Genomic DNA, 19,523 nt, shown 5'->3' with positions numbered 1-19,523 from the left:
TTTTCACCATTATGGTAAATTCCTACACCCGATACTTCTTTAGTTGTAGACCCGTCTGCGTACCAGATGTAATCTTTCAGCCTGTATTATGTGTTTTCACATCTCTTTGAATCGCAGATGTCAAACCTGGAAATGTACTTTAGGCCTGTATCTGGGTACCATATGGCCAAAAGTCGGTATTTCTAAATAATGTGCAAAAGAGGAAAGTCTAGTAAGGACCTCTATAGTTGCTATTGATGTGTCCTTCAGAACCTCTTTTATTTAAAGGTAGGTAAATCTACACTTTGCTTGATTTGAGAACACTTTGCTTTTGATTTTTTCACTTTTTGCTGCAGCCTTGCCTACTATATTATTGATGTACATAATTATTGTTGGTTTTACCAATAAACACCAAATACCTTGGTTGTTTACATAAAAAGCAAACATAATACTTTAATTTTCTTAGTTTTACAAAGTCTAAACAAAAACTCGAACAGTGCTCTAACAGGTTTTCAATTCTCGGTTAGAAAAACCGTCAGTACTGTGTTCTCTAAAATGAACCTTACAAAAGATATCAAAATTTTTATGTATGTTGTTTGAAAGACAGCTTAACTGAAAGGATTACTTTAGCAGTTAGTATTGACTTGTAATAAGAAAGGTAATCTATTAATAAAATTGTCAAATATATACTGGGACACTGACTGCTCAACCCTGCTAAAATTAAAAACTGTTTATGTATCAATTGCTTATGCATCTGCATTCCCCATATTGTAAAAAGTATCTCTTGGAGCATTTTGATCTGTAGAAAGTTTATATAGTGAAAGTGGGGCGCGAGTCTTCATTATATCATCGGCAAATTTCCTTAACCCTATCACAGGCAACTATTTCGTATTGGAAGGAATTTCTTTGATATTTCCCGTTTATTTTTTCTCATCGTTCCTACGTAAGTTAGTTTTTTTTCTGCAAAAAGCCTTTTTGCCAAAGGAATACTGGTGAACCAGTTATCGCCTGTGATATTTCGATTCGATCCAGATACTGGTTCAACTAAACGCATCACAACTTCTTCTCCCGAGTTGCTTACTTAGTAAGGACCTTCTGGCTGCCTACCTACATAGGCTTCCAAATTCAGCGTGTAAGCTGTCTTAGTGTTAGTTAAAGCAAATACTTTTAGGCCGTATTTAACCGGCTTTAAATTAAATTTAAATGCTAAAAGTTGTTCGTCGACTGTGAGGTACTCACTTGCTGAGAAGCTTGCAAATTGTCCGAAAGTAATTCCGGCATATTTCTTATTTTTGCCAATATTTCAACGGCTTTTCGCTTATCTCTATCAACTACACTGTCAAACAGTAAGCATCGTATTAAGAAGCGAAATCTAGATTCACTCATAGATAAGTAGCAAGATTTCAGACCATTTCCCTTTGAATTTTCTCAGAAACTGTATAAGTTTTTCTTGGCTGATTGCAAAGAACCTATGAGGAACCATAAACCAATAAATGAACTATTGTGTTTATCACTATTGTCTTTTTTTCTCAAGCAATACCGTTTGGTTCTGGCAAATGGCATTTTATTATTTTATGGGCACGAGTTTGTACGTTTTTTACAGGTCCTCTTTTCCTCCATTTTGTTCAATCTTTTTCCATATCTTCCGCTCGATTGTCAATTTCTTCACTTTTTCTTCCACTAGTATCACTTTTGTCAGTGTCATCTGCTTCTTGTTTGGAGGCCGTATTATAATTTCTTTCAGTCATGTGGTCTTCTTCTCCAAAGCCACTTTCATCGTCAGTATTAGATACATCCTCGTTATCACTCAACTCCTCGAACCATTTCAACCAAACGTCAGAATCGTTAATTAAGTATTTAAACTTTACGCTTCTTCGAATTTTCGATTTTGTTCTAAAAAAAGTAAGAGCACTAACCGTGTTCTTAGCAAACTTAAGAACACAGTTAGTGGCATGGGGGACAGTCGTCAACCACTAAAAGACTTATGGAAATGTTTGGCAACTAAACCCCGTATTACTGTGCACAAGCACGTTATACATTCACTCACACACATCTTCTGTAGTAATCTTCTCGTGATTGGGATCCCAAACATTTAGTATTCACTAAACTTTTAATTTTAATTCCAAAATGTTCCCGTTCTGTCTTCAAAGAATATTTAAATATTTGACAACACTGCAGTGAATTTAACGTTAGGAGCTCAATCTCTTTCACTTGACGGTCGGAGAAGAAATGAATTATGTAATAATATAAAATTCCAACACGACACTTCTCAATATCATCCTGTACCATAAGTGTAAGAGTTTATTGTTCACTAAATTTGCAAAAATATTCCTTAGTTTTTTTGAAAAATGAGGTTGGTGGAAGTATTTGAATATTAGTGTGCAGGATGTGTTTTCAGACATGTGATTGTTTATAAACGGTGTTTGCAAGTGTTTTGTATAAAGGGCTATTTATCGCTTCTTATTTGTTTAGGTCACTTGTCATATTATGTCGTATAATATTAATATTTGACAGTGAGGTTAAAGTGTCGGTGTTGTTATTCTGATAAGATTTATTCTATTATATTATTATTATATCAAGTTTTATTCAGATAAGAACCATGATACGCAATGAAGAATATAATGATTACGAAGATGTTCAAAAAGATAATAGTTTTGATGGGAAGAGGAAAAGGAAAGTGATCCATAAACAGAAAAATAAGAAACACGAAACCAATAAATTAAGTCTCTGTCAGGAAAGAAGGTCAGTTCCAAGTCATAAAAATTCATTCATTCAACTGCCAGACCAACAGTCTCCAAGATAGATAGTTATCCAGCTGTAAAGGTTGGCTGTTAATCTGGCTAAAGGTCCAGAAACTAAAAGGAAATCTCTTAACCCAAAAAACCAAGAGATCATACCTGGGCCTATCGTATGTCTGTAAGAGGAAACACTGTTTCAGTGTATCGCAAGTCGCAAGTTTATTTTGGACTTGTTTCAAATTTCAATAAAATGCATACGTATTATTCCAAAAAAATTGTTGGGCGATCCATTTGAAGAAAAAAGAGGAAAACATTTTAATAAGCCCAGAAACATTTCATATGACGTTGTTATGTTAATGGGGTAGCACTTGACTAGTATACCCCATGATGAAAGTCATTACTGTAGAGACAAGAATAATTTGCAATATTTTGACAACACTTTATTAAATATAAAATCATTGTATGGGTTGTTCCAGGCCTTTTTTAAAAAAAGAAAAAGGAAACTCTTAAGATGTCTTATAAAACATATTATCAATACTTTAAAACTAAGTTTTTCTGTTCTTTTTGCAAGCCTAAAACAGATGTATGCGATTATTGCCAAGAATGTAAGATCAAGCTAAATGTTAATGATAAAGACCCATGTATACCTTTTTTGAAATCCACAAAAGGAGAGCAAATAAAAGAACAATACCAAAGCTAAATGTCAATACCTTTTACAAAAGAATGTTTTGGTTGTACTGTTTTAACATTCATGTGTTTAACGACGACTCTAGTTATTGCTATACATTTACTGAGTGTGATGGAAAATCCTAACTCTGTAGCATCTTTTTTATTTGAATGTATTAAAATACAGATAAGTAAATTTTCTAACATTAAAACTATTGTGTTGTTATCTGATGCCGCAGGACGACAGAACAGAAATTTAACTATTACAAGATTTTCATCGTGGTTTGCAAGAGTATTTCAAGTAACTGCCATACAACTGTTTCCGGTTAGAGGCCACATCTTTTCCCAAAGTGACAGAAATTAAAAAAAGCTAAAGTAATAGGAAGTCCCAAGCGATACCTTACTGCTATGATAACATGCAGGGAAAATCCTTCGCCATTTGAAATAAAAATGTACAGTGACCTTCTTCAAGACTGGGACTCTTTTCTACTTACCTAAACCTGTGTCTAGAAACAAAGTTCCTTTCAAAATTATGAAGTACGTTATTATAAAGTATGATCGTAGCGGTGGCATTTCATGTTCCTGAAGTTATACAGAAAACTTTGAATTGTATTTCCTTATTTTACATAAACTTTATTTTTATCAATGTCATACTTAAAAAATTGCTTTCTAAATAATTTTTTTAATGTGCAGCAAGCATTCTTAATTTTTAAACAACAAATTAGTATCTATAGCAACAAGTTAAAATTTCAAAGTGGTTTTTCTCAAAACCCACTTTTGTCGTATGTGCCCTTCTCATATAGATTGCCCCAATTTTGGTGTAAAATTTTTAACTCAACAACTAAGCTTTTTAAAGGTCTATATCAAATATCCATGCTCTCTGTGATAAAGAATATACATAGACACACCCGGTATATATTATATTTTATGAGAGTTTAATGGGTCCATATAGGCGTAGATATGTATATTGAAGTAAACGAGATGTTGGTTTCTCAAAGAACATTGTATAGAGTTGAAAGGTGTTTTTTCATTTGAAGATACCATGGACGTATAAACATAGATGGACACAGCAATAAGATACCTTAAACACACACTGTTTTGAAGCTTTGATATTCCTGGACAAGAGGGTAAAGGGGAGTAAAACGGGTATCGATAGACTGTGATACTTCCTCAATGAACATAAGCGTGCTTGAATTTTTACTCGCGGGGATAATTATTCAGACGTTAATAATTGGAAGTAGTAATAATGCATAAAAACACGTTTTTATAGAAAAAATAAAATACAATTTTATTTGCTTTAAAATTATTACAATAAAATATAGTTGAGCTCAAGTTAATTTTTTAATAGGTATCAAATAATCCTACGATAAAAAAAAAACAATTAAAAAATATACATTTGTCAAATTTAAGTACATACCTATATTTATTGATAATTGTATTAAAACATATTTTTTAAAATTGTGACAAATTTGTTTTAATACAATATGAATAGATTCATCGTAGTAAGGGTTTCTGCTACAAAAATATTTATTGATCATTCCAAAGCTGGCATTTGACATAAAATTATTTGCAAATATACCTACTTATTAAAAAGTAGGCGTGAAAATGTATAAATTATTGGAAAGCTATTTAGCGAACAGAAATATTAAAGTAAAAATGGTAAATAGACATAATAGAAGACGTTGGTACAGAAATAAATTTTTATTGATTGCGAAATAAAACAGTCTTAGTAAGAACGCTTCTTATGCGCACGGTGTTAGCATCTAAAGTAGTCCAATTTCATGATGAATTCCAATTTTAAAATATTTCTCAAGAACCAATTTTAAAAGTTGCATAGAGTGACTATCGATTGCATCTTCATCACACATATGGTCACCAAAATGCTCATAAATTGATTTTGGGACATTTTGTATGGTTTTATTAATCAAAATATTCATAAGGTTTTTAACTCGTCTGTTGTAGATATTTATAGTTTTATTAAAAAATCTGAAATATTTTTCAGCTTCCTTACAAGTTTTAATAACCAAAAATGATGCTTCTGAAAGGTTTTTATACTGTTTTCTCTGTTGAAGTTTGGAGTAAGTTTCATCATTAATCAATATTATTTGGAAACCTACATAGAAAAATAAATGAGTTTTATTCATTTCACTAATTTATTTGAATTCATGAGAAATATTAAATTAAAAAGCTACTAAACAGATCTTTTTAATCAGATGATGTCTACTTACAATCTAAAAATGTCTATACTAATTTCATGAACTAATATCTTGTTCAATACATTAATGAATATGAATAAACCCAATGGTACGCCTATGAAAGACATATTTTAAAATGTAAACAAACAGGCTTCCTCAGTTCCTCATCTTAATAATGTAAACAAACAGTACTTACAAATTAAATGAGACATTGGGATGTAAATATTTCGTTTTTTTGCAAATACAATACTGTAGCACCATTATTATAATATGTTTATTTCACTATTTACAAATATCACTTAAAATACAGCCAAAATATCGAAAAACAACTTTTTCTCATCTTGGGTAAAAAGTAAACAACCATGGACATGACATGGAACAGCATTTGAAGTTTGAAGTAGAGCCATAAGACAGAGAAATGTAAACACCGTTGCCATTAATAAATAGTTTTCAGTGCTTCTACATATAAAATAATTGGTTGATATCTGTTTTATACGCTATTATTAAATGATATGCACACTATGTGCACACTTGATGTTTTAATTACAATTAAATATATATTAATATAAGTAATAAATTATTATTTTGGTTTGATAGTACCTGTAGAGTATAAAATAAATATAGTAATATTTTCAGCGATACGTGAATAAGATATTTTAATAAAAAAACGTGACAACATTTGAAGGTGCTGAGAATGTAACCTAGTCAAATAATTTTGGCTTCACATTTTTATGTAAATAACTGAGTCCATCTGTGTTTATACGTCCATGGAAAATACTTTTCGTTTTAACTAAAAGTATGCTAATATTTTATTGATATTGATAACTGCAGTATTTTATACAAAGGTAATTTTGAACGTATATGTTGTGACTAAAATAAGTTAATCTATTACTAATCTATTACATATACTGGCAAAAAATATTTGTTTATTTATTTACAGAAATCTTTCATCAGTACAGTGACTAACCAAATACTAATGTTTTGTTTTGTGTTAATGATTTTTAGGCATGCGTAGAAGCCATAAAGAGGTAAATATTTTTCTTTCACTGACTTTATAATTACAGCTTGTATACAGGGTGATTAAAAGTGAAATTAATTACCCTGAGTTTGGTACTGTAACTGTTTTCATGTAATTGATGTACCTAAAAAAACTGATACGACACTTAGTAAGATTTGGTCATTTTGATCAGTGTATTTGATTGGTCTGACATTATATTATATTTATTATGACAGACAAATAATAAAATAAACAAACAAACAACAAACAATTAATTACATGATAATTCATACATTGTAATAAATTATTAAGGTCTAAATTTTGATATTTTAAATTCCTGCGTTTTATAAAGAGTATATAAATAATAGTTTTTACATAAAATAGGGTTGTTTTTTTTTATTATTATTAAGGAATAAAACAAACGACTTAACTCAACAATATATTAAAGCAAGAGTTGTAACCAAATTAACAGATAACTGGGCACTATCTTCTTCAAGTACCATCTCCGCAGCGGAGGTCGGCAATCATCATAGCTATTCGGACTTTCGAGACGGCTGCTCTGAAAAGTTCATTTGACGTAGAGATATTGCAAGCACTCCTGACCACGGCGCAGTAGACCAAATTTGGTTTAGTCCCCACTTCCATGCGAAACGCATTGTACTATGCACTGTATAATTTCAATTACAATAGAACCTTTCTGCCTTTACGTGAATTTGACTCCTCCTTCGCGCAGGTCCATGGTCAGGAGTGTTTGAACTATCTTTACATCCATAGCACTCTCTCAGGTTGCGCATAGATGACATTCTACGCCTCTCTATGATTCTCTTTTCTTGGATCTTTCCCTGCATAATCAGTTGGAACAAGGTGTATTTCTCTCCACGTGTAATATGTTTGAGATATTCCAATTTTCTTATTTAAATTGTATTTAAAATTTATATTTCTTTATTCATCCTTCGCAGAACCTCTTTGTTTGTGACCTGTTCTGTCCACGATATTTATAGAATTCTTCTATACACTCACAGCTCGAATCATTCCAGTTTTCTCATTGATGTCGCATTCAAGGTCCAAGATTCCATTCCATAAAACAAAGTCGAATAAACATAGCATCTCGTCAACCTAACTCTTAATTACAATTTTAAATCCCTTGTACATAGCACTCTTCTCATTTTGTTGAAATTTGCTCTAGCCTTTTCTATTCTGATTTTGATCTTCTGAATGTAATCATTTGTAGATGTTCAATTTTTTCACATGCGAAAAATCATGTCATTTTTTCGCTGTATTACTAGCTACCATTCTACCACAATTTTACAATTATTTCCCGTTCTCCAACCCTTCCTACTCACATTTTAACCCCACTCCATTAGAAATACAGACAGTTGTAAGATAGCAAAGAAAGACACACTCTCTTGCCTGTTGTCTCTCGATGATAACAGACACTCTCTCTTGACTGCTGACTGTTGCTAGAGACAGTCGTCCTCTCTTTCGTCTGCTGAGTCCTACTAGGCAGACGTATTATCTCTCTATCAATCGCTACCTATCGCTTGGTACAGACTTACCACGCTTTTTCTCTACTCTAATTATCTCTCTCGCTTATAGTTACGCGAAAAATACCGCAAGTACTATTTTAAATCGTGTACAGACGCAAATGTGCTATATCTCGTGTGATCTAAGTGTTAGTACCGCGAAACACGTCTTCAGAAACCGGTAACCGGACAGTTTCCCCGTATGAAGAACAACCGCGACTGAAAGCCTCTAAATACCGCGAGTGTGTGTATGTGCAGCAGAAGAATTGGTAAGACTTTATATAAACTTAATTTGCTATAATCTGTATAACCTTTTACCACATATCCTAATTTATTTGAACCAGCCCTATGTAATACAGTCCTCTTTAACTGAAATTATATTCATAATTTCACATATGTACACCCTTTTTGTACATATTGTGGTCTATTTGAGTCGGATATAAATCATAAATCATAATCTCTCTCTCACTCTCTATCTCTCTGTCTCACATCTTGATTCTACATAGTTTGGTACACTTTTGAGTCATATGTAAATCCTCATTCTCTCTGTTTTATCTCATGCTCGATTGAACATATTTTGATCTAATTCGGTTCAGATAAATCTTACCTCTGCTGTAAATCTCATTAGTTTTGGTCCTTCGAAATTATGTATTTCTATATATGTGTATATGTTCTTTGATATATATGTATATACGTATGTATTGATAAATCGATATATTGATAGATCGTTGTTTAATAATTCTTATCTGTGTAAATTCCAATTTTATGATTCTATTGTTAAAAGACGGTAGAAAGTCAGGTAAAATTACCCGTTTATAGATACCTGTGACGTAGTAAAAATTCCAGCTCTTTTGTCAATCAAAGATACCCATTATAATTACAAACAAATTGTATTGTTCTCTGAAACGTTTTGCCAGAGGTACACGTCTAGGTAAATAATTTGGGATTTTGTCCTATTGTTCTGAATAATAAATTTTTACAAGAATTCTCCGCTGTTATTGTCATTAATCCCTAGCATAATAATCGCTTTATTCAAATCGCTTGATGACACAAACTAAATTTTTACAATAATCTCTACTCTTAGAAAGTATTTGCGTATTAATTGCTTTATTAAATCAATGAAAATGATCTCTATTAGTGTCAATTTAAATTAAATTCACGATACCGAATATAATTTTCACACACAAAAAAACAAGAAGTTGATAATCTGATTACACTCTTATATATACATATTTTTCTCTCTGCTCTTTGTACTCTTTCTATGAGTCGCTAGGTTTTATTCTCTTCCTCATTCATCTCTGACTTGTACACTCTTATTACACTCTATATAACTATAATATACTCCAATTCAAAATGGCAGAAATTGCAGAATATTTTTATGCAATGCACGTTTCACAAAGAAATATCGCCAGAATTGCGAACGTTGTTAGTTCAAATGAACAAGGCCTCTCTAATTGTAGAATTAGGGAATATATTACTCAGCTTAGGGCAGCTTATAAATCGTATATGGATGCTTTGGAAAACCTGGCTGACGACGAAACTATTCTCGAAAGTGAGGAAGTAGATATTACTTATGAAAAATATATGGATGCTTTATGTTTCTTAGAAGAAAAACTGGAAGCTAAACAGGCTTTTAAATTTGATACAAAATTTAAGGCGAATACTTCCAGTAAACACATTGTTAAAAGTACTGATTTGAATATAAATGGCCAAAAAGAAGTTAAAAATACATTTTACTCTGACTCCCTCCCCAATCAGTTCAAACAGATGAAAGAAATAACTATAAGTACTTCGTTTAGTTCTGCAATTGTTCAAGCTCAGACGCAAGAGCTTCAAAAGCCGATTGATAAAAACACTTCTAATAACATTAGTACTCAAGATGTAATAGGCCAGCCTGTCTTAAAAAATGTGTTACCAGCACAAACAGTCAGTTTTCAAACTACTCCAGAACAAAATATGATTACTGAAACTATAATATCTGCATCTCCCGTGCTTCTTAACATTTCTCCCCCACAAATATTACAAGAATCAAATACCTTGGTTTCAAGTCAAGTTTTACATACACAAAATGTTTTAGTCTCTGCTCCTATTCTAAAAACTGTCAATTTGTCTCCATTGGTTATTGAAAACTTAACTCAAGTACCGCCTTCTTGCGGTGTGCAAGCGGAATTGGCAAATATACCTCCCCAAACTCGTATACAAATTCAAGATATCTCTCAACATGAAACTTTAAATGCTCTAAATATACGACAGGTTAATAAACTCTCTATTCAAGCTCAGAATATATTCACTCCCACTTTCTTACATTTCAATAAAATTCCTACACAAAAATCTATTGATTTATTATTAATTGCAACACCTTGTGAAGGTGCTGTACATGTCAATTTTTTGAAAATTATCCCTTCTCGGAATAAATCCATTTTTCCTCCACTAACACACGAAAATCAAATACTCCTCTCACAGCCTCGTATTGACACGGATGTCATCAAATTTCTCTCAATACAAACTGTTCTTACTCATACCACCTCACAATCTAATTCATTAGATTCAGTAGAACCTGCCTTTTCTTCTGTTACCGTGGCCCTACCATTCGTAGAGGGCCAAGTAACAACAGTTCCTGCAGTGCCCAACCATATTCTGTTACTGGAGGCCCAGTGTGCATTGCCGCCTCCTGATATGGTGAACGTTAATGTAACGTGCCCTACTCCGTTGTTTACTGTCCCTCAGGTTCAAACTTTTGTTAACCAAACCACACACTCAGTAGCCTCTCATACTATAAAAAATTATGCAAATATCGACAATATCGTGACCAGCGCCAATAACTTGGAAAGGTTACACATACTTTATTCTCAACTACGCTCGCTTCTGAACATTCACGGTTTCCAACTCTATAAAATATATTTAAATTCTCGTGCCTTTTCAAATGAGCATAATATGATCTTCACTTCAGAAGTTAATCTTGACTTAGTTAGTAGCTTCTCTAAGGTCCTAGGTATTAACAGGTCACCTTATCAAGACGATTTTTCTTTTAAGTTGCCTATTTGTGAAGAGGCGCCTCCCTTAACAAAAAGAAAATTATGTACCTATGTTTCTCGAATGTATAACTCCTTAGGAAAGCTCTTATCTTTTATAGTACACTCTAAATCTTTCTTACAACTTATCTGGTCATTGCCCTTAGACTGGTACAGTGATATACTGGATGACCTATTGATCCCGGATTGGAAATCATTATTGGATACATTTCAATCAATATCTAAAATAATTACATTTCCCAGATGCCTGACACTTCCACTGCCTAAATCGGATATGCAATTACATTGTTTCACCGATGCCTCTCAGGACATTTATGCTGCTTGTGTCTATCTTAGAGTCGTGTATAGTAACAACACGGTCACGTCTTGCCTCATAGCATCGAAAACTAGAATAGCTCCACTAAAACATAAACTAACTATTCCTCGGTTAGAATTGTCTGGTATCTTATTAGGTGTCACTCTTACTAGAAAGGTACTTGAGGTTCTTTCAAAAAACGTCACAATATCTGAAGTTCACATATTTTCAGACAGCCTCATCGCTTTAACATGGATTTTAACAACTAAATTTACATGGAATCCATTTGTACTTCATCGTGTCAGTCAAATCAAAGAATTAAGTAAATCCTTTTTATTTCATCATGTAAGTTCCTCTTTAAACGTAGCAGATTTGCCCTCTAGAGCCTCAGATATCACTCAGTCAAATTTAAAAAAATTGTGGACCGAAGGTCCCCCCTTTTTAGTTTCCAGTGTAATAGACTACTCTCAATTCAGGATAAAAGAATGGACGGGAGATTTACTGGAACTCAGACACACTCAGGTTACTTTAAGCACAACCTCTGACATATCTCAAGTGAATAATACGCTTGAAACCCTTTTTAATAAATGTTCGTCATTTTCAAAAATTCAGAGAACTCTGGCATATGTTTTTCGTTTTCTCTCAAATCTAAGAAAAAGACATACTAATTCACCTTTAGAATTAGGACCACTGCAAGTTTGTGAAATAAGCTCCTCCACCACTGTGATTGTTAAGTACATACAATCACAGGCCTTTCCTAAGGAATTTCATGAGTTAAAACATCGGAAAATAATCTCTGATAAAACTATCAGAGCACTAAACCCCTTCCTCTCTGAGAAAACTGGACTTCTTCATGTAGGTGGTAGATTAGAATTTGCCCCTATCTCTTTTGAACAGAAACATCCCTTGCTACTACCATCTAATCATTCAGTTGTCAAATTAATGATAAAACAAATGCATGTTAAATTGGGACATGCAGGTGCCTTGACCACGTTGTCAAATTTTCGTTCGAAATATTGGCCAATCTCTGGACTAAGACAAACAAAGAAGATAATACACGACTGTGTGAAATGTTTCCGTTTCATGACACCCAAGTCAACACAACTTATGGCAGATCTCCATCCCGATCGTGTTCTCTCGACAAGACCTTTCCAAAAGGTCTCAGTAGATTACGGAGGTTTTTTCATGATCCGATCCTCTCATCTTAGAAAGGCTCCATTATATAAAGCATACATAGCCTTCTTCATATGTATGACCACCAAATGTGTTCATATCGAACTTGTCACCGGCTTAACAGCTGATGCTTTTATTCTCACCCTTAAAAGATTTATTGCAAGGCGGAGCGCTCCCGAGATTATATGGTCAGACAATGCTACTAATTTCTATGGTGCCCGCAATCAGCTTCTTGAGTTAAACGAACTCTTTAAAAGTAAGAACTTCTCGCAGAGGATTACTAATTTCTGCTCTGAAAACTCTATTCGTTTTAAATTTGGAGTGCCTCGTAACCCTTCTCAATTTGGGTTGCATGAGGTAGGGATTAAAGGTGCCAAATACCATCTTTATCGTCTTGTAGAAAATCTTCGTTTTACCTTTGAGGTTTTTTATACAATAATTTGTCAAATCGAAGCCATTTTAAACTCAAGACCTATCACTCAGCTCTCAAACGATCCAAATGATCTCTCAGTCTTAACGCCCGGACACTTCCTTGTAGGAAAAAGTCTCACAAGTCCACCAGAACCAGATCTCTCAGAAATACCACAGAACCGTCTTTCCCTCTTTCAGCATATCTCGAAAATTCATCAAACCTTTTGGAAAAGGTGGTCGGTGGAATATTTGCATATGACCCAAAGTAGGAGTAAGTGGAACATCGCTACTGATCCTTTAAAGATAGGTGATGTTGTACTAATTAAAGATGAAGAGACTCCCCCACTCCTCTGGCCTCTGGCAAAGATTATCGAAGTGCTCCCAAGCAAAGACTCTCTTGTTCGAACTGTTAGGGTATCCACACCTAATGGCGAATATCTTAGGTCAATAAAGAAAGTAGCTAGGTTACCCTTTAACCAATAGTGGTACTTTCTGCCAAACATGTATATAGTTTCTATGGACTTTAGTTTCTCTAGATTTTAAATAGTTTTTAGTTATCTTAGTTCATTACAACAGTACCCCTAATGTATACTGGTTTACCCTCGTTCTCGAAGTAACTATTTGATACCCTATCCCAGTGGCGTAACTCTTCTCGCCCGCCCCCAGTATGTTCAATTTTTTCACGTGCGAAAAATCATGTCATTTTTTCGCTGTATTACTAGCTACCATTCTACCACAATTTTACAATTATTTCCCGTTCTCCAACCCTTCCTACTCACATTTTAACCCCACTCCATTAGAAATACAGACAGTTGTAAGATAGCAAAGAAAGACACACTCTCTTGCCTGTTGTCTCTCGATGATAACAGACACTCTCTCTTGACTGCTGACTGTTGCTAGAGACAGTCGTCCTCTCTTTCGTCTGCTGAGTCCTACTAGGCAGACGTATTATCTCTCTATCAATCGCTACCTATCGCTTGGTACAGACTTACCACGCTTTTTCTCTACTCTAATTATCTCTCTCGCTTATAGTTACGCGAAAAATACCGCAAGTACTATTTTAAATCGTGTACAGACGCAAATGTGCTATATCTCGTGTGATCTAAGTGTTAGTACCGCGAAACACGTCTTCAGAAACCGGTAACCGGACAGTTTCCCCGTATGAAGAACAACCGCGACTGAAAGCCTCTAAATACCGCGAGTGTGTGTATGTGCAGCAGAAGAATTGGTAAGACTTTATATAAACTTAATTTGCTATAATCTGTATAACCTTTTACCACATATCCTAATTTATTTGAACCAGCCCTATGTAATACAGTCCTCTTTAACTGAAATTATATTCATAATTTCACATATGTACACCCTTTTTGTACAGTAGAGTTAATCATGGTTCCTAGATATGCATATTTATCCACTTGTTTGACGTTGGTTCCGTCTAGTAGAAGATTCTCGTTATTTCTTTGGGTTTTCGATATTCTCATAAATTTCGTCTTCTTGACGTTCATTGTTAGCCCGTACTCTTTTCCATACTACGCTATTCTAGTCACCAGTCTCTAAAAATGTTCAATATTTTCGGCTAAGATCACAGTGTCGTCTGGTTCAAACAATAAATTTGGTTCAAGAGTGTCACTAAAACATCAATGGGCTTCTCATCTAGAATTTTTAGGATTTCTATAGGAAGCATGCCAGGTCCAGGGCCTTTCCCACTCACTCTATAAGAGGCAGCAAAACATTTTAACATAAGCAGAACCACAGTTTTTCTATTAATAAAAAATGGAGGAAACAAGAAACTTTCGAAAGAAAGCGAGGGTCAGAAAGATCAAAACTATTCTTAATTTAGGTATGTAAAAATAAAATTAATATTTTGTAATATCTCCATCAGCATTGATAACAGCTTGTAGTCTTCGGTCCATCTGCGTGAAAGGAACTATGCAATTGTTTTCTTCAGAGAGCTCTTCGCAAACCTGTTGTATACCGTGCCACAGCTCTTCAGAATTTTGAGGTATAAAATTACGTAAATACAACCGTTTTATAATAACCCTCCACACATTCTCGATTGGGTTTAAATCAGGACTGTAACTGGCTCGTGATAAGGTTTCGATGTTGTTATTCGGGAGCCACTTGTTTATTATATTTGCAGTGTGAACAGGACTGTGTGATTTTGTGGAGGATAAAATTATTTTTCTTATAAAGTTGTAGTCTTTCTTCACGGAAACTGTGACATAATTCTTGCAGTTTTCGCATCTTCAAAGGGATTCTCTTCTAATCTCTCCAAAAGCGTACGACCCTCATGATTGGTAGATATTTTTGGTCTTCCAGAATCTTACTTTTTTTGAGAGTTTCTTGTTCTCTTCATCTTTTAATAATATTAAAAACTGTTATTCTACTTACTCCGCCATGGCGGAGTTCTCAATACCAAAGAAACTCATTCGGATGACCAAAGTCTGTATGGAGGGTGGAATATCTAAACTAAAGTACGTGTAAATAATAAACTGTCTGGCAGCTTTGAAATCAACAGTGGACTTAAACAGGGCAATGCGTTATTTCCACTACTTTTTAACCTTGTATTAGAGAAAGCCATGAGGTCGGCCGAAATAAAAACAGAATTTCTATTGGTTCAAGGTCCCAAGCTATTACTTGCATATGCAGATGACATAGATTTCGTTGGAGACTCCATCCTATTTACGAAAGACATCTTCAACAAGGTAGAAGGAGCAACAAGTGAAGTAGGGCTGAAGATTAATGAAGAAAAGACGAAATATATGTATATAAATAGAACGACACGAAGAGACAGAATAAGACAAAATGTGACGGTCAACATCTTTCATTTCGAAAGAGTACAACGTTTTAAGTATCTGGGGGCCGTAATGACAGGTGACAACGATGTTACTGAAGAAATAAAAGACAGAATCCAATCTGCAAACTGCTGTCTATTCGCACTGGATAAGCTTATAAAATCAAAAAATCTTACAAGAAATCTTACAAGAAGTTTAAAGATAAAAATCTGTAAATCCATTGTCAGACCTGTAATAACATACGGATGTGAAACGTGGACCATGACCAAAACAAACGAAGAAAAGCTCAGACGCTTTGAACGAAAAATACTTAGAAAAATTTTCGGACCTCACCATGACATCACCACAAACCAGTATAAAATCAGAACCAATATCGAATTAAAAGCACTCTACAATGACGCCGATATTGTCCAAGAAATTAAATCACAGCGACTAAGATCGGCAGGCCACGTGCACAGACTGCATAACGAGAGACTTGTAAAACTGGTATGGGAGGAGATTCCCACAGGTAAAAGACCACTCGGACGTCCCAGAATGCGATGGAGAGATAACATCCAAGCAGATCTCCGGAAAATGAACATTCCATTTAACCCTAGGTTGATGGAAGACCGAACAAATTAGAAGAAAGTTGTACAGTCAGCCAAGACCCACCCAGGGTTGTAGCGCTACGTGATGATGATGATTCTACTTAAGTTAAAATGGTTCGTTACGGCAGGTAGTGACCAACCATCTTCTTATTTCGTTACAATTCTTGCTTTTAGTTCTTTGCTAGCATGTGGATCCATTTTTTGAGGTTGAATTGAATAAGTTATCTGACAACTTTTAAGATTTCGCAGTGACAGTAAGAGTATGTAAATAATAAGTATTTATCCTTCAAAATACACTGCTCAATTTTCTACAAAATATGCTTTAAGAGTATTAGTTTTTTTAGGAACCAGCTATACATCCGACAGTGGATTGTTTGTTGAAATTGAACTGACTTTACATGATAATTATTTTCTCTACATATTGTTCTGAAGCTATTTTCTTGTGGCATTTTAAATTAATTACTATTTAACTGGGAATAAGCCACAATTAAAGGTTAAAATACGTTTATTGACGTTTCAATTTCCGAAGTGGAAATTGAAACGTCAATAAACGTATTTTAACCTTTAATTGTGGCTTATTCCCAGTTAAATAGTAATTTATTTTCTCTACAGTTTTGTAATGAAAATTTTGGTTGATTAAAAATTTTTAAAAACCTCCGATTTAAACAAATTGATCGCCCTGTATACAATTTTCATTATATTTTATTAGTAACTATATTAAACATTTCAGCAAGAAGCTATCATGGAAAGCGCCAACAAGGAGGAGGAAAAGGTATAATCAAGAGAGTGTTCAAAATAGCCAAAATATTAATAATAGGCCTCGTCGTTGTCGTGAAATTGTGCGTTTTAATAAAAATAGTGCACGCAACGATAAAATGGAAATATATGCTCATAGCCTTCGGATATCTACTTTTAAATGCAACACGGGTCTGGCTGGACGCCAAGTATGCTAAAAAAGCACAAAAGGTGATTTATTACAAACACGCTGATCACCAACACCATTATGAACCTATCGAAGACGACTGGTTGCACGAGAGTTGGAATCGACACGATGAGGAAGAGAAAAGTGCTTCTGTTGGTGTAGGATCTTTAAGGCAATATCCTTTATATGGAATTAAGTGAGGTTTTTTAATGTCGCACAGGTTACTGTATTTTAAATACAAATTTCAAATAAATGGGAGTTTAAAATACTGGGAGCAGGTACTGTATTACGTTAAAATTATCAGTGTTTTTTGATAACATCGTCGAAATTGTTGTCTAAACATTGGTCTTTGATATTTCTATATATACTCTTTCTCTAGAACTTTTCAATCTTTCCAAATTAAAAAAAAATTGATATAATTTCATAATCAATTCACTTCGTTTCATGTCAGAGTAGAGCTTTTAGGGCAAAAGAGTAGTACAACAAGACTGTTCAAATCAGAAAAACTCTTAATAGCCATACATTCTTGTTTTAGTTTTCATAACTTCGAATACAAGATAAAATGTAAATGAGCCTTAACACGTCATAGTACTTGTCTGAGCTTATGAAAACACTTTACAACGACTGGTTATCCTTTTTGTGCTAGTATGACATTAAGCAGTAGTTTATTGATGAATTTTGTTTTTTTTTAACGTCAAGCCTGAAGGCATAATCATATTTGCATTCAGATAACGACCGTACGACCGAATAAGATAGCAGACTGCAGCGAAGAATATGGACTATCTTTGAACATAAAGGAAACTAAATTTATGGTAATATCGAAATCAACACAAAATGTCCAAAATTCATACTTACACAATGAAATTATCGATCGAGTTAGCAAATACAAATATTTAGGCACTTTTATAAATGAAGACAACGATAGCTCAGCAGAAATCAAAATAAGAATAGAAAAAGCCAGATCCATATTCACTATAAAATGAAGAGAGTGTTCTGCGGAAGAGATTTGAGCCCTGAAATGAAACTTCGCCTGATGAGATGTTACGTACTTTCTGTGCTGTTCTACGGAATGGAGTCATGGACGTTGAAAAAGATTGATACCAAAAAATTAGAGGCATTTGAACTGTGGATGTATCGCAGAATCCTGAGAATATCATGGACCGAGAGAGTCACAAATGTCGAGGTCTTGAGAAGAATGAATAAAGAAAAGGAAGTCATATTTACGATCAAAAAAACGAAAACTGCCATACTTGGGACACATTTACAAGAGGCGAAAGATATTAACTGCTTCGAATAATTATGCAAGGGAAAATAGCAGGAAAAAGGTCCATAGGAAGAAGACGAAACTCCTGGCTAAAGAATCTACGGGATTGGTATAACTGTAGCAACAACGAATTGTTTCGGTCAGCAGTTTCGAAAATACGTATAGCCCTGATGATCGCCAACCTTCGGAACGAAGATGGCACTTGAAGAAGAAGAACGACCGTACAGATAAACAGCATTTCGTTTAAAATGGACCTACCAAAAGTCTCCCTGACGAGAGGTGAAACCTTAAAATACGTTCAGGAGAATGTTGTAGCTAGAATGAAAGAGAAATGAAATCGTATACTTTTATTTTAACGTCCTTTCTCTACGTAAAGAGTGCAAAATATTATGTTTTGCAAGAGTAAACTGTAGATATATTGTAATAACACAGTATTCCTAACATCGTCCAATAGCTTCCAGTAAGCTGGGTTTCACAGTTCACCTAAATCGCCATCGATGAGAAGTTTCCTGACTTTTTGTTCCGAAAAGATTTCCGCTGTTAATATAATTAAATCTAAAGCTAAGAACCATTATAAGAATGAATATTAAACTCAACTTTGTTGGTAGAGCATCTTGGAGGCTATTAAGATGGAGCCGCTGTTATCGAATCGGAGGTGAGAGGTTCTGACTGGATGAGATGTTCTTTCCATGTGAGTGTTGTGTGTGTGTTTTTGGACTATGTGTGACAGAAGCTGTGTATCTAGTTACTATTGTTCCTACAAGCCGTTTTTGTGTCTATGTAAAACTTTAGAACTAGTGTTTGCGTTAAAGGCCAGGCCTCGTCAGCTTTCAAGAGGCAGCTCTGCCACAAATAGTTCAGTGTGGCTGAGTGTGTCAACGGCGAGTTTGCTTCGGTAGCAAAAAAGAGGACCCCTTTCACTGTCGTATCAGTATGAGATTTTGTG

The 19,523-nt window shown here is 34.3% G+C and overlaps 1 protein-coding gene across 1 annotated transcript in view; it reads left to right on the top strand.

The window, feature by feature from the left end:
* LOC140449852 (uncharacterized) overlaps positions 1 to 17,745 on the top strand; it is a 214,961-nt gene extending 197,216 nt beyond the window's left edge. The window contains exon 3 of the mRNA XM_072543222.1: positions 17,122 to 17,745. Coding sequence (XP_072399323.1) covers positions 17,122 to 17,513 — 392 coding nt within the window. The 3' untranslated portion in view covers positions 17,514 to 17,745. The remainder of the gene's footprint in view (positions 1 to 17,121) is intronic.
* Positions 17,746 to 19,523: the final 1,778 nt, after the last annotated feature.

The sequence above is a fragment of the Diabrotica undecimpunctata genome, chromosome 9, assembly GCF_040954645.1.
Source record: "Diabrotica undecimpunctata isolate CICGRU chromosome 9, icDiaUnde3, whole genome shotgun sequence".
NCBI classification, from domain to species: Eukaryota; Metazoa; Arthropoda; class Insecta; order Coleoptera; family Chrysomelidae; genus Diabrotica; species Diabrotica undecimpunctata.
This window is presented reverse-complemented; position numbering and strand designations above follow the sequence as displayed.